Source organism: Ochlerotatus camptorhynchus, unplaced genomic scaffold, assembly GCF_037179485.1.
Source record: "Ochlerotatus camptorhynchus isolate MF236.1 unplaced genomic scaffold, CSIRO-AGI_Acam_v1.1 ptg000040l, whole genome shotgun sequence".
In the NCBI taxonomy this organism is placed as follows: Eukaryota; Metazoa; Arthropoda; class Insecta; order Diptera; family Culicidae; genus Ochlerotatus; species Ochlerotatus camptorhynchus.
The window spans coordinates 1,598,848-1,616,076 of NW_027040531.1; the positions used below are offsets into that span (position 1 = coordinate 1,598,848).

The window sequence follows — 17,229 nt, forward strand, 5'->3', positions numbered from 1 at the left end:
TCAGTGGTGATCAAATGAAACTAAAGCTTGAGCTTGATTGACCGCCCACGGTTGCTACTCTGTTATTGCCAGATCAGCTGTAATTACACAGAGAACCAATAGACGATGCTTGGGACTAGCAATCATCCTCAATGTGTAAAAACTGGTGATCTTAAATTAGGCAATACCAGCGCCGGCCGCGCCCGAACACAGGTCAAGAAAAGAATGGGAAGGATTGTGTTGACATGACACTCGCTTTGATGGAAGCCGAGAACACCTCTGCACTTCCACGAGGAATCACTGGGATGTTGGATAAGAGGGTTGGGTTTGCAGCAGGGTTCGTTTTGGTAAACGATAAGCTGAATTGATTTCCTAACGATCATATAACGCGAAGAAGCTTGAGACTAAACCAACGGTCTTCTGCTCAGTAAGCAAAAACGTTTGCCACTAGGCAGACGAGCACCTTTTTAATCACCGAGTTGCTGTTATTACCATGTAGTCATATTAACAAATAAAACGATTGACGAATCTTGAATGTGGATGGGCCTGAGATTAGACTCATGATGTTCTGCTCAGTAAGCAAAAACGGTTGCTCTAAGGCCACCGAGCCCCTCATATCACATAATACCGTTGCTCAACTTTTTGTATCCATTCAAACCCGGAACCAACGACAACAACGAGTTTCGCAAAATACACGATACACAAGCGATTTTACCATAAATCTCTTTGATATGTAAGGACCTGGGACCGCGTTTTTCTGCTCAGTAAGCAGGCCACTGTAACCGACGATCTTTCAAATCCGAAAACTAAAAACTACGAAAAAGTACTTAGGCCTTCATTAAGTTCCACTTTCACGCGACGTTCAATGACAGGGTCCTATCCAGCATTACATTTGAAAAATCCAAATCTGGCCAACGCCCACCTAAACCTGTTCTAATCCACCTGAAATGACTAACGAATGGAAGACTTTGACTACCCAGCCATGCAATAGTCTCATTCCGTGCCTTATGGCAACTTGATGATTCTATTGCGCTCATCTTTTGGCACCACCCAGGGGAGACTTGGTCCTGTACCCAATGCTTAACTTATCTCCATTCCACTCAGCTACTCGCAATTTCTTGTGATATAGTGGGCGGAATATTATTATATGAGACAATTCAATGCAGACGTCTTTCCAAATTTGGCAGATCGACAGGTAATCGGTGAGTTACCACAATAGTCGCTATTCAACAACTCGCAACGTCCCATCGTCAACGCCTGCTATGAGAATTTCCCATTGCAGACGCCAACGAAATGATGTCATCGAGCTATCGATCAACTACCCTGGTTATCGCCTGGTACCTTATAGCACGATGCTAGGAGGCGAACCGGAAGAATCGATGAGCTACCTCCCCCCTGGTGATCAAATGAAACTAAAATATGTTAAATCAACCATTACAACGACTAAACTATTGACAACAACAACAGACAATATTTTCCCATGAAACGTCGGGCAGATTACATCGTAGTTGTTAGAGTATTTAAGGCTGAGAAAGCCGTTAAACAAAGCAATTCCCCTTAAGTCTAAGTCGTTATTTTTATGTTTCATTTCAGCAAGGTATAAGGACGACTGTTAGAATTAGAAAAAACCTACAATTTTTGCAGAAGATTGCAAGTTGCAGTGTTGAGACGTTTCTGAGTTCCACTTAACATTCATTTTTTTTTTAAAGTTAATGAAATGTATTAAAAAAAACTGTTCTCGGATATTGGGTTCGTTATGGCCTTTCAGTAGCCGTTGTTCAAGACGATGGTCATTCAATATTTTCAAATAACTCAGGGACTGGCAGATTCCAAGGTAATTCTGAGTAGATTCCAAGGTAATTCTGAGTAAGATTCAAAGCAGGCTTGCTTCCACTCACTTGCTATAAAAAAATGATTTTCGATATTTTGAAATCACGAGATAGGGGAAATGTCGGCCTAAGTGTCCCTAATTTGGGCCCATACATAAATTCAGAAATCGACTAAATTTTCAATAGCAACCAAAAATATCCATTAGTAACGTCCCAATAACGCGTTCATCTAGCAGATTTTTAGCGATGGGCCCAATCTTAGATCTTTAAGCCAACATTAGAGACATTACCCCTATTATAATGATATTTTGTACTTGTAACTTACAAAAAAGGTTGTAAACTAGGTGTTTGACTGAAAGCAAGATTGACAGGTTTTATGTGTCAAATACATACTTTCCAACCTCTTGATAAGTTCAAACTATCAAAATAGCATCCAATGGTTTCATATTTCCGAAAAAAAAACATTTTTATAGCGAAGTGAGTCGGGTAAGACAAGTGTTGAAAGGCAAGTGTTTGACACATAAAACCTCTCAAATTCGCTCTCAGATAGTCACAAACAGTCATTTTACGACTCACGAGCGCTCACTCTGAGTGAACGCTAACGAATCATAAAATCGCTGACTGTTACACTCTGAAAGCAAAATTGACAGGTTTCGTGTGTCAAACGTTTATTAGGACATTACTACTTTACTTTTAGTTGAGATTACCCATATTATTTCGAGCGTTCAGAATCATAAGGGCCTAACTGCTATGATCGATACTCTTCATATATTTTCTTTTTATTAGAGAGATTTAATAAAGAAAAAAAAAATAGTTAAGTTTACTAATTTACCAATTTTTTAATCTAATACAGTATAGTAAAAGATTGTATTTGCTATCAAAAACAACATCAAATGTATCGAGAAATGTTAATCCAACCGAGCAAAAGAGAAAATCGATGAAGAGAATCGGTTATTACCGTTAGGCACTTATGATTCTGAACGCTACCCAAACAGCACACGTCTATCACAATAAGTTGAATAAACTGAAATAAGTTCCATACAGGTAACCGCAATGACAAGTATGTTGCTAGGGTAGATCTATATTTTGACATTCCTTCACTTTTTATAATTTTAATAAGTAGCTCTAATAGAATTTACGCTAGAATTTAAGTACGTCTTCCAGAAGTTACAAGCATATCAAGTTTAATTCAAATAATATGCTGAATTTTTATGAATTTTGACAGAAATATACAATTTTGACAGGAATACTTAAAAGTACCCCTTTATCGTTTACTGATATTTACTCAAATCGAAATATTAGAAAGAACAACTTCAAAGCAGATCAATGATCAAGTATTCCTTATCGCCCAGAGAACATAAAAATCATGAAATTATTAAAAAAAAACCTTCCGTTGACCACCTCTAGAACAGAATCTATTAACCCGGTGAAACATTACAAATTGTGTATACTTGTTACACTTACACTTGTTGTTATATTTACACTTGTTGTTATACTTGAAAATATTTAATAGAGTTCTTCATTTCCAAGTTGGGTGTAACTTTTTTTTTTTAATTTAATTTCATGCAAATTCAAAATTTATGGAAATTTTAGGAAGTAATTTGAACAAAAAATTACAATATTGATCACAGGCAATTCAAAGCAAACTTCTGTGATCATAATAATTTCACCAACGACAATACACAGATAGAAAACCGGCCAATTTTTGCACACCATCCAATTGTTGCATACTTCACATTGTTTACTAATATATCGAAAAGTTACGTTCAATCATCAAAAATGCCTTGTAATATGCATTTAACCATATTTAATGAGTGTTGAATAATTATATACAAGGCGTGCAATAATAGAATGGCAATGCAAATGATGCGTACAACAGTTGATCTACGTTAAGGAATGTTTTTTTTTTTAAGAATATAACTGCTGATGAGCTCTGGAAATGTTTCATAAATCGCATTCAAAGTTTTCTTGAGCAATTCCTACTTCAAAATCGTTTTCAACCTAGTGAATACTTAAAGTAACAGCTGGAACGGGAACAGTGTTCAGGGTGCTCATTGCATACACTCATAGCATATACCACACAACCACTGAAAAATATCCATCTGAATTTCACATAACTTTCAAGTGATCGCATAGTTGGAATTGCACCATAAAATCGCATGAGTGTTATGTGTCCAATGATCTCTATATGATTACTCACATAGAATTTATTACGTTATGTGATATTAAGATAAAAATAATTAATCTTGTTGTTGGACATTTTTTAGAATCGATGTGAATACTTTTTTCAGCGAACATCAAGTTCACGGTGGGGTTCGTTCAATATAACAAACATTCCTGGCAACCATCCGCGATCTCTATGACTCGATTTTTTCGCTTGATTATTATTATTATTACTATGCTATTTTTTATCCTCTTCCCCTTCGCGCGGCATCGTCCCGATCCCGATGAGAAACGATCATAGCCATCGATCTCGTTCTCCGTCGCACCGCACCGCAGCACCGTGATCGTACATTCACAACAAACACCGATCACGCTCTCTCTCTCTCTCTCTCTCTCGTTCAAATACTCTCTCATTCTCTCATTTTCTCTTGATCGCAATACTCGACTCTTTCTATTGGTCGCTCGATACCCCCGGGGCCCGAAAACTTCTCACCGTTCCGTCGTCGTATGCTGATGATGATGATGACTAGCAGTAGGTACCTAACTCTCGTTTTCGGTCGGTTTTATAGATTGGCTCAAAAGTGTATGTTGTTATGTTTTTTAGGAGGTTTTGATCTCCAAATGATCTGCTCCAGCAGCCCGCGCCTCCACCTTCGCTTCACTCGCGCGCTCGCACACCGATGCCGCACACGTTTGACGAGAGATAGCTAGAGGTACCTAACGCGCATTCGTCGTTCGCATTTGGTTCGAATCCATCCATGTGTTTTGTGTGTATGATCTCTTTAAACCCCTCAGTTAAACTTTGGACTCCGCAACGGACGCGCGCGCGAGCGTACATGTGCTGTTTGTCTGTCTGTGCCGTGCCGTGCTACCGATCGATCGAGCAACGATCGACGACCAGCGATCTCCTTCCGTGTGAAACTCCTGTGGAACGGACTCCGCGTAGTTACTATCTGTGTGTTGTTCCGCCCGCGAGTCTAGTCTAGTGCACATTGCGTCGCGTCCTGTTCCTAGCCTCTGTGAACATCCCAATAGCTAATCCCAGGAATTGTTTATTGTTTAGAGTGCACGTACGTGCTCAAGTGGATCTCTGCATACCAAATCGCCTCCTCATTCACTCGGGGACCAGTGCAATCGGGGAAAATCTTAATCGCGCAATAAAATGCAATTATCAGCAGCGTTGCATTCGTTGGATCCAGAGTGTTGTTTGTTATTGTGCTTCTCGTGAAAGATATCGGAAACGACGGGAACGAACGAGAGCGAGCGGGAGCGAAGGTGTGTTGTTGTGGTGCCGGGCATTTGGAAAATCGAGAAGAGGGCGGGGAATCAAGATCTTTCTCCCGAAGCAGCAGCGCGCGTTCGCCTATGCTTCTTGCATGCATACGTGTGTGCATTTCCGGAGATTGCACCGTGATGCAGTAAAAATAAACAGTGTGTGCCAAGTGTGATACGAAGACCTCGACTTTTCCCGATAAGCTGCTCGCCGTCATCCGGCCTGAGTGTGTGACGTGACGACGAGGACGGTGCAGGCCAGTTTTATGATCCCAGCTGCATTGCTGCCCTCTTTTAGTGTGATATACAAGAAATAGTGCCGGGAATTGGAGTCCCGTCTTTCTCCATGTCACGGTGCACAGCCGAACGAGTGTGTGATTACGACGATTACGGTGCACGGGAAAAGTCATAAAGTAGTGTGTTAAGTTAGTCTACACGTGTGGTGGTAGTGTGCTTGAGCGTGGTGCAAGACGAATCGGGGGAGGACCTCCCTGCTGCAATCGAGAGCAAGAGAGAGCCCGATGCACATGGGTGGAATATCTGCTGCTGCATCCCAATAATAACCATACCCCACCGATCGCGCGCCGGGAAGCCAGGGGGAGTGTAAGAGTGTGCATATCTATAGAGTGCGGAGAGTGTGTGCAACCAACGCCAACGCGTGAAGGCCTCCGACAACGACGACGACGACGACGACTCGAGAATTGTTGTGTCTTGTTCTGAAGCGGGTTTTTATTGTCGTCCGTCGTATCGTACAGATAGGAGAAGTGTGGTAGGTAGCACAGTAGGATCATGTTTATGATGGTTGCGGTCTTCGGGTTCTAGTGTGTGCGTTGGATTTTGCGGGAAAGGATTTGCCTCTGTGGCATTTCTGGCTGGCATCCCGTAGTAGATGCCGCAGAATCGACTGTCTGTCTTCATTGCGTAGCGGAAAGGATTAGCTCCGAGCGGATACATCAATGTGTTTATACTGCTATTGGAAATTATGGATACAGCATTATAGGATTCTAGTAAGTACGCAACCAACCGAGGGGGCCGATTAAGCTTGGTACGGGGAATTTCTAGGCGTGGGGTGTATTTACGATTATAGCGTAGGAAATGATAGGTTAACTGTTTGTTTGCAAAACATGCAGCATTTGATTAGTATGTCACTGCTGGTTGGCATATGAATTGTATATATTTTATGCAAGCCGTTGAAGTCGTCATTGACCCGATAAATGTGTAGTGTTAGCAAGCGTTTACTTAAAATTGTCACACTGTTTTAATTTTGTACTTATCAAAATTGACAAAATTTTGATTTCTTTAATTTCTTAATTGATTAAAACGGACGATATGACCACCCTCTTTCTCAAAGTTACGTTTGTAGGTTTTGTCTTGTGTGTTAATCAAGACATGAAATTTATATATATATATTGAGGGGATTGGGTTCGATTCCCGGCCCGGTCTAGGAATTTTTGGGTTGAAATATTTCTTGACTTCCCTGGTCATAGAGTATGATTGCATTTGCCACAGAATTATACTAATGCAAAAATGGTAGAGGCATCGAAAGCTCTCAATCAATAACTTTGGAAGTGCATCTAGAACACTAAGTTGAGAGCACGCATAAAGGTAATATGCGATAAGCAATAAACTTGAAATGAAAAGAAGAAGAAGAATATTTTACAACTGAAGATAAATTAAGAAATCACCTGAAATAATAAGTAAAATGCCAACAATGTTTGAAACAACTTTAAAAACAATATTTCCAATACTGAATATCAAAATAACTCGCGCAGAACAACAATTAACAATTAACAATTTACATAGTTGAACATGCTAATTTCAAATAACAGACTAAAGTTGTCATTTTTATACGATGGTTGAGAAGATGAAAGTATAGAGTTGATAGTTCCGTTAGAGTACACCACCACTGGATACCCCTCACCATCCTTCTCCAAGTGGAGAGTTTGGTAAAGAGAGAAGATCAACCCGATTCGTACGTATAAAAATGACCACTTTAGTTTGTAATTTGAAATTAGCATCTTCAACTAATTTTTTTTTTATCATTCAGTAATTGATCAATGATTAACATGTCATCGTGATCGTTAAACGTCATGGTCATGGATAAAAACTGCACAGTATACAATGTGAAGTGTGTAGCAATTGGAAACTTACCCTAATTGATAGAGAAAATACATTTTTCCATGTATGGCACTCTCTATAACTCGTAAGTTCTATAACACGATGATCCCTTCAATATCGAGTTTTCCTGTGTTAGTAACACCAGGTCAGGTTATGTCATAACTATAACCGGTGCTGAAATCTGTCATTGTAATTGAAAGATTTCACACCACTTTCGTCAAAATCTTATTGATTTTGCGTCAGTTTAATTTTGTAATAAAACATGTTATTTAATTCACCCTTAGTCAAATTATTGTTACCCATGATGGGTTTATTTCGCAGCCTAATTGGGTACGGTCCATTAGAAATCATTCTACCAACAAAATATGCAAATTAGGTCAACTTTTCATCCCCCTGCTCTTCGATCTATATTGAGCTCCCAAACAACTGTAAAAAATTATAATGAATCTGGTTATGATCTGGATTTGCGGGAGTATTTTAAAGTCTTAGATCTCACTTCGACGATTTTCACAGTTTCTTTCAATTCAATTTTTCAAAATTGCCAGCATTTTACAATCTATCTGAGTTTGGAAATCAAAATTCATTCTTCGGGACAGCATTTTAATGCAGATTTCCTTGACTGGAACCACGGAGAATAAGCTTTTGTTTTCGAATTTCATCACTACTTTTTCGACACTGTTCGAAGTCAGTAAAACCTTATTTTCAAGATGGTGGAGAGCAGACCAAGCACGTTGTTGACCAGTAATATTGCCTCTTTGCAGATTTAATATACTTTCGTATCTTCGACATGGCTGATGTGCAGTGCATTGGATTTATTTCAGAAACTACGTTGTTTTAATGTGAACAATCAAACAAGCAAAAAACTATGACTTGACTTCTGAGAAAAATGGAAAACAATTCGCTGAATTCTCGCGGAACATGAGAAAAGGTCTATAATTGTCGATCGATTCTCTTAATCGCCAAAATGGATACCACTAGGCCAATGAGCCCCTCTTAATCGCATAATTGGTTGGTTGGTTGGATTTCCCCATTCATGGGTCATTTAATGCAAATCTATAGACTACTTTTCACACATACCTTACAATTACACTTTTCTGAAATTTCAAACTACACAATCTTGAGCAGTTTCCGAAGACAGGGATCTTGAAATTTATTTTCAACCGAAGTCTTAGAATCTTAAGACTTTTTAGTTAATCCTAAATCTTGAATTTTCTGTGCACAGAATATTGAACATTTTTCAATGTTTGAATCTACTAAATTCGATATATTAGCAAATTTGATCAAGATCAGGATCCGATCACAAAATCTACAGAATATTTTTACTTTCAGGATTTCCCTCAAAAATCTTATCATTATGTCCGGTATTCTCCATAACAGTATCTCCATAACAGCATCTGAATTCTGTTCAGACAAATTTTGGAATTCCTTCCAGACCGCTCTGGAATTTCACTCTTAATTTATCTTTGCATTCTTAATAATTCTCACAATTGTTTTTATTTTAATTTCGTTCCATAATTTTCTTGAGAATTCACTTGGAATTCCTCAAAAATCTCTTGGTATGCCATTTAGAATTAGGAAATGTATCCTCCTGTATGTTTCCTTGGATTTCACCTCAGAATTCTTCTCACAATACCCTAAATAGGATCGCTTGGAATTTTCATTGAATTCTTTTGAAACTCTCCTTAGCATTCCTTCGGAAATTTCTTCCGATTATCTTGGAGCACTAGTCATAGTTTCTTTGGTGATATGATCAAAATTTCTTGCCAATCTTCTTGAAATTCTTTCAAAATTCTTATCAATTCTGTTGAAACTATCTGCAAACTAGCATACTATTTTTGAGCTATTTTAGGAATTAGATTTACATGGATTTTTTACCAACATTTCCTTACACTCCTCAAAAAGTCACTTTGATTGATTGATTGATTGATTGATTGATCAGCATTTAAGAGATTTTCCGCTGTAGGCAAGGAATCAAAAATATCTCAAAATGACTAGCGATCAACGAGCCGAATGATATCGCTATGTCAGCAGTGGCAAGCAATAATGATATAATTTTCTTCCCTTTTCTGCATGACAAATTGAAAGTGGTCAATTTGTCATGCAGAAAAGGGAAGAAGATTATATCATTATCAGTTTTGCAGCAGTTTTGGCGTGACTTTCTATCAGCGATTTCACAAAACTGGACCAACTAAGTTTCATATTTTTATGAAACGCACAAATGTTGGCTACTTTTCTCGAGGTTCTAGAAGAAAAAATCTCAAAATAATGTTTTATTTCAAAGTTCGAGTGGTAGTAAATGTCATTTTAACTGCTCAAATGAAGTGATTAATTGCCTTTGCAGTATAGCTCACTCGAACTGGTAGAAGGAAAGGACCAAATTGCTGGCAAGTTGCTTCACGAAGTAACGCCAAAGGTGATGCACGTGTGTTAATTGGATTTTGTTGTTGTCTTTTTTCGATTCCGATCAAGCAATATATCATTATACTTCTTCAACTCCGATCAAGCTATATTACAGAGCGGGAGAGTTTATCGTGGTAGTAGTAGCAAGCGTTTTGTCTTTATCGTTGGTTACTTTATCATTTGGATTCACTGGCTGTAGGTGATCATTAGGTGTAGTTTCAGGATTGTAGTCATGTACAGGGTGATTCGGAATAAATGTCACTTTTAAAAATGGTCACAACGATTGAACCGCTTGCATGAATTTTTAAAATCATTATATTCCAGATATACTACATAAATACTTTAATTCAAATCTCGCTCCCTTTGCCTTAATTACCAACCACATTGGTCACGAAAACTAACCACAGCTGGCACGCACGCTTCAGCTCCACCACTTTTTGAGTCCTGGCGATGCTTCTAAGCACTGATATTACACGTATTTTTCAAGCATGGTTCCTGTGTACCTCTATAATGATGCGAAAAATAAATGTTTCATTCTTTCGAAGAGATTCCAGTTTCTAAAAGATAACACTCGATTTTATACAGATTTATGACATGCTCCATTTTTACGTCCATGGTTGCTTCACATCCTACTATCAATTCAAGCTGATATTTGTATACACTTTAAAATAAAAATACTTGAACTTATTTTACCCATTGAGAATGGCATATTTGTGAAATCGGTAATAGTTTTTTTTTTTTCAATCACTCTGTAGTCAAGTTTGCGGTAGGGTTAATTCACTTTGAAGGAAAGAGGCTGCGAATTCTCTTGGAACGCTCCTTGAAATTCCCTTCAATTTGCTCTAGAGTTCCCTGGAATTATAATCATAATCCCCAAAAGAGACTATTCAGAACTACATTGTCACTAGGCTTTACTTCTTGGTACTATTTTCAAGAGATTCTTCTCAAAATTACCTGAAATTTATAGTTAAATTCCATTGGAATTCTCCCCAGAGTTCCTTAAAAATTAACCCTAAATTTCCATTATAATTATGTTCAAATCTCCTTTGACATTTTCATGCTAATTCTCCATGCTTCATAGTGTCAGAATCCTAAAATTCTTCCTTACTCCAAGAACCATGATTATTTTTAAATCTGAGGTCTTAAAAATTCGCAATACCTATTTAAAATTAAAAAATCGAAATGACCAAGAATTGACTGAACTAATTTGTCAAGCAGTTTTGGCGTCTACCAGCGATTTCACAAAACTGAACCAACTAATTTCAATTTTTTTTACGAAACGCACAAATTTTGGCTAGTTTTCTCGTGGTTCTAGAATAAAAAAATCTCAAAATAATGCTTTATTTCAAAGTTCGAGTGGTAGTAAACGTCATTTTAACTGCTCGAATGAAGTGGTTAATTTCCAAGCACATTCTATCAATTTGGTCTCAAAAAATCTACAAGTGACTTAGATAATTTTAAAAAATCTGGGCTTTTAGGAATATTTCAAATTTTGAGCTTGTTAAATTTGACTTCTCTTATCAAAACCAAATAAATTTCCTAAATTCTGAAAATTTATTTTGTGTGTTCAATAGAAAGGTCGAGGAAAGGGGTTTTCTCCGGTTTTCAGCAGTTAAAATAAACTTGGCAATTGATGTAGCTGAAATCAATCATGTCGGTATTCCTTTTTACCATATTTAGTTATTTATATACAACCGTGAAAATTATGTTCGGCACCCGAGAAAAACCAGGAAAAAAACCAGGAATTTAATTTCTTAAATAGAGCGTCCACAAACCATCGCCAGGGATGGCTCACTTGCACTGCCACTTCAAATTGAGTAAATCTCGGACACTACCCAAGTAAGCAACAAGCCCGATAATCTTTTGCAATATAAAGCTGATATACGACTGATATAAAATTTGGAAGCCTTATATTAACCTTATATTGGAAAAAGGGCGATTAGCGTGCTATTGGTGGGCATGGTGGTTACTTGGGTATTGCGATTTCAAGCATGAATTTTGCTTCTTTAGTTTTGCGGAAGCAATTTTGTTATTGTATGCTTTCTGGCAACTGGCATTTGAAGGGTGTTAAGATCAAAATTTGGTCGACTTAAACTTGATGCATTTCTTTTAATCGACGATTTAAAAAAAAACCTGAACACCCCTTATTTGGTAGGTGTGTGCGTGCAGAACGATGCCTCTATTAGGGTTACCAAAACTACAGATAATACTGTATTTCTACAGATTTTTCAAAGTTTTTAAAACCAAGAATATGTTTTCACAGATTACAGATTTTTAGGATTTAAACAGACTACACAGATTTTTAAAGAGTGATCAAACGTTAAAAAAATTATACTTGAGAAGTTCAAAAACAAAACATTATTGCCAAACCATAGGCAATATATTGTTATCTTTTTTTTGTCTCTATCTGAAAAATGGCTCAATCACTTTTCAAAGAAATTTTTTTAATTATCATCACAGATATCATCACAGATTTTCTGGACAAAAACTAAGATGAAAAGATTTTTTTGGGCAAAAACACAGATTTACTTTTGGCAACACTGGCGTCTATTTTGATCAGTGTTGGCAAAATCAGAAATCAATTGATATTTTTCCGCTCTCATACACTCGCAATATCACGCGTGATATTGGAACAAAATATCATGCTTGATATTGATTTTACAAGCTCCTTTGATATTGCGAGACTATTCACAACGTGCAAAAATCAAGCTAAGAGTTGACTCGACACAAAAATTATTCCATTGCACATCATTTTCTTAGAAAGAGAAAGCAAAAATCATTAAACTCAATCTCACCACAGTTTGGCGAGGTTTGCAGTTGGTGAGTTTTGTTAGCTTGATATTCCGAGCTTGCAAAATCAACCGCAGTTGTTTGCTTGTTGATTTGTGTCTACGAAAATCAAGCGTGATCTTGGGCGTTGGTGAGATTTGATTTATTGATATTTTCCCAACACTGATTTTGATTTTGACATTAGCTCTTCAGTTATCAAAATGGCGCCCAAGCAAGAGGAGCAGCGCTTCAAAATTTTGCACGCGCTTCGCAAACAACATCAGCTCTCTGGGCAGAAAACCGGAAGGGAAAAGGTGGCAGACATTTTCAAGCATACGAAACTGTCGAAGTTTGCTGAGAAATATCTGTAGCTTGAAAAGCGACATTTTCATTGTAACCGGAACCGTCAACCAGGAAATTTACGTGAACGAGTGTATGGAAAAACGTCTCCTGCCTATCATGAAGCAGCACGATTGTTCCGTGCTGTTTTGGCCGGATTTGGCATCCTGCCATTACGGAAGAAAAGGCCATAGAGTAGTATGCCGCCAAAAACGTGCAGAGCTCCGCCCAATCGAAAAATATTAGCCCATCGTCAAGCGCCTGAAGTAGACCCAAAAAACTGTTGGAAGCGAGAAGGAGTTTAAGGCAATCTGGCGTTCTGCGGCGAATAAAGTGAACGAAGTGGCTGTACAGAAACTGATGGCAGGAGTTAAACGAAAAGCCTGGCAATTCAGATTAGGTCAATTGGAATCAATTTACACGCATTCTTGTTTGACCAAATTTTGATCGTAACACCCTTTACACTCCAGAAAATGCGAAGTGGCATCACTACCCATGAATGAGGAAATGGCCTATGTGCCTTGCACATGAAAGCTAGAAAATGCTACTTTAACCATTTTGTTTGCACAGTAATTTTCGTTTGTGCATAATTTTCAACTCAGTAGCCATATCTCTTTATTTACAAAGCCAGAGAGATCTGATCTTTTGGTTAACGTGCATACATTTTCATTTATTGTATCAAAAATGTCAGTACTAAATGACGTTGCATTACTTGCTCCCGCCAAAGTAAATAGGAGTCGAAGGGCAACAACAGACAGGCAACGATAAGAAAAGCATCCCCAATCATGAACCGGACCTTATCATGACTAAAAGAAAGAAAGATGTGATCCCTGCAAACTGTAAAAGACAATCACGATTACGCATTATTGAACCATAGTTGAGCAAAATTATTTGCTTAGCAAAAAGCTGTGCTCAAACAAATTAGTTTAAAAAACAGGATTAGAACTCTGAACCTAATGTGTATGTGTGTATGTACAGGGTAGGCCCAAATAAGTGACGCATGAATTAAGGATCGCATCTCCCAAGGAAAGACAAATGGTTTTAATGGTTCTCTTCTACTCTCTTTATTACATTTTATAGTTTAAATGTCCATATTTACTTTTCAATTCTATCGCCTTTTGCTTTAACTATTGCCCTTAGTTGCCCCGGAAAGGCATTACAAGCGGCACGCACCTGATTTTCGGGAATTTCATCCCATATCTTCTGTATAGTAGCCTTGAATTTTTCTATACCCATTGGCTTAAGATCCCGAAAATGTGCTTCCATGATTCCCCATATAGAGAAATCCAGAGGGTTTGCATCTGGCGAAGAAGCTGGCTATAGCTCCTTAGGAATGAAATCTGGCAAATTTGCGGTGCACCATGCTTGGGTAATCTTTGCTCCATGGGACGGGGCAGAATCCTGTTGGAACACCCATTTGCGGTTACCGAACATCGTTGAAGCATGCTTCTTCAAATGGTATTTCAGAACCTCAGAAATCGCTCCCCACACCATGCTATGATTTTGGAATCGTTGAACTCCGCGAATTGAAGAAGGAATATCCTGAATCACTGTATAGACCCTGTCGTTTTGATCGTTGAAACTTTGCTGCAATACGAAGTTTGTTTCGTCCGAAAACACGATCAAGGTATCACCGTGCTGGTTAAGCAGTTCACGGCAGCGAATAATTCGGTTCTTCTTGTTAGCTTCTGAAAGTCCATGAATTCTTTTTTTCTTGTACGGCACCAATCCCAAATCGTCTTTGAGAACTAATCTGACAATTTTCCTGGAAACCGCCAGATCCTGAGTGAGTTTTTATGACGATCGTCAAGGATTTCGTCGAATTCGATCTCGTACTACCTTCACAAGCTGTTTAATGCGTACGCTGCGCGGACGACCAGGTTTTAACTTCGAAACGATGGTCCCCTCCGTCCTCCATCTTTTCAACGTCCGGTCGATTAATGTGCGACATATTCCTTCCTTCCTGGTCTTAGCCAATATCTGGTAAGGACGCATACCCTCCAAATGCAACTGCAAAATCCTTTTTCTTTTGAAATCCAGAAGAACTTTACACTGAAGCAAAAAAGTGCGTCAGTTATTTGGGCCTACCCTGTATATATCCAACTTCCACTGTCCGGCAGTGTTTTTATGGAAGAAAAATGCTTGCAATATAATCTATTATTATCTTATACTGGTCCCATTGCAAACAGTTTTAGCCCGGAAGTTGAAAGGTGATAGCTCTGTTGAGATTCAGTAACCCATTTGAGAATGCCTGGTCACTCACGTCCATTCCGATGTTACTTTCACTTACAACAAGCCCCGCATACACGTAGTACCGATATATAATGTATATTGGTACTGGTACACTTCCATCATTAAAGCAATTCCTGCTTTGTAGATGGCACGTATTTAGTAGGATGCATTTCATATTTTTTTATCTAGTAGTAATCAGTTAGATCTCGGTTCTCGTTGAGTCCTGTTGAATAATCGGCATCTGCAGTGGAATACTCGTCTCTCTCTTTATCTAGGATTAGAACTCTGAACCTCATGATTACTAAAATCAAACATTTAACCACTATTACAATTGGTCTTCAGAAAAAATCTCTATTCAAAGCACACTAGTTGTTGCGTTCGGTTTCAGACTCATCATGCACATTAGACAGCTTCGCATTTATATTGCTCATTAGCCATTGAACTTTTCAAGTCATTAATCCATGCAAATCATTTTTTTGAAAATTTTATACAGTGAAAACCTTGACAAGTTTGCCACCTATCATGTTCGGGGTAAATGATGGCTTCGGCAGCCATCGACTGCTTTCGGTAACCACAATTTAATCGTTAATTTCGATGTATTTTCTCACTAAAACACTTCGCTGTATGTATTTAAACGATTCCTTAGTCTTTCAGCTTCAATCATAATACATTTTTACGACTGAGCAAACCTGTTAGTAAAGGTGTTTCTTCAAAAGAAACATAAGCACATCAAAATACGGCTGATTTCGAGTTGTCGATAATAGAACAGCTGCTTAACACGCAGTTTAAACGGAAAGATTGCCGAAGTAAAAAAAGCTGCCGACAATCGTCACACTCTTCTGAGAACTTTGGAGCGCCAAACCGTTTTGGACAGTTTTGTTGATTGGAATGGATAGAATAGTTAGCAGCAGATGAATGTAAACAAACATACACGTCATATGTGTGCGTGACACTGAGAAAATGCTAATAGAAGTGCGGAAGCTGCTTAGATTGACGAGAATACGTAAATTCCCCTAATACTTTTTTCTTGATTTTGAAAAAAAAACAGGCATATTAGCCATTGCCTCATTTGTGGGAAGATCAGAGTAATTTTTCGGATCGTACTAACCTAATAATATCAAATTGAAACAAATTTGTATACAGTTGTGCATTATTAATGATTAAAGTTTTCTAATTTTAAGTTCATGACCATAGGGTGTGATTTAACGATTAAATCACTAATCCGCTATTCCGCTAACCGTAAAAGTACACTTTAGTCAATTAACTAACAGCAAAATCTGATAATGCAACATTATTACCACTGTTGAAAAGCCTGATAGCAAAGGTAATCGTGCACAAAAATTCGTTCCAATCTGAAACTATGACCGTTAGAAAAATTAATGATTTCCGAAAGTATGATTTATCGGTTAGCGCTTCATATATCTGATACTGGCGAATGTCATTCGTGCATTCTTGAAATGGATATACAGAGAGCTACGGTAGAGCTGTCATCTTCTAACTTTGAATTCAAACCCATTGCGGTGATAATAAATTATTACAGGGAAATTTTATCCATAATACTACTGCCATAAGTGAACACCAACTCGGCTATACAACTTGTAAGCCATATTGTGTATGCCAAGTTCCGCTCAAAATGATCCGTAAAAATTGCTTCGATAAAAGTATTGTGCATAAATCTTAACTTTTCCACAACAGATACGAGATAATTCATATTCAAGATAGATGAAATGGATCACCATCTATTCCGAAGTTTTAACCTTTCGCAATCGCAGGATTCAATAAACAAGTTCGCCCTCTTTTGAGTTCCTCGAAGGGCATAATGAAATATCCATTCTCCGCTCGAAAGCCGAAAATAAACAATCCCAGCAAAGAGCCGGGTCAATCGAGATCGAGAGCCTATTCAAATCTCCATCCACAAACTTGCAATGAGAAAGAAACAACGAGAAGGAAGGAAAATAACAATCCAACAACGAGACCGTCGTCGTCGTCGTCGTCGTCGCTCGCGCGCGCAAGAAATGCGAAAGTAAAGAGTTTATCAAAAGTCAAACAGAGCCGTGGGAAAAAAATGGTCGCGTCTTATCAGCCGCCTTCGTCACCGCCACCGCCGCACTTGTTGTTCGCTCTGAGG

General features: G+C 38.2%; 1 protein-coding gene across 3 annotated transcripts in view; it reads left to right on the forward strand.

Moving 5' to 3' along the window:
- LOC135712911 (box A-binding factor-like) overlaps positions 1-17,229 on the forward strand; it is a 657,948-nt gene that overhangs the window by 602,751 nt on the left and 37,968 nt on the right. The window contains exon 1 of one of the 3 annotated variants that reach the window (XM_065236023.1): positions 4,591-6,250. The exons of the other annotated variants lie outside the window; for them this stretch is intronic. Coding sequence (XP_065092095.1) covers positions 6,200-6,250 — 51 coding nt within the window. The 5' untranslated portion in view covers positions 4,591-6,199. Of the gene's footprint in view, positions 1-4,590; positions 6,251-17,229 lie in introns of those variants that run through there. 3 annotated transcript variants of the gene reach the window in all.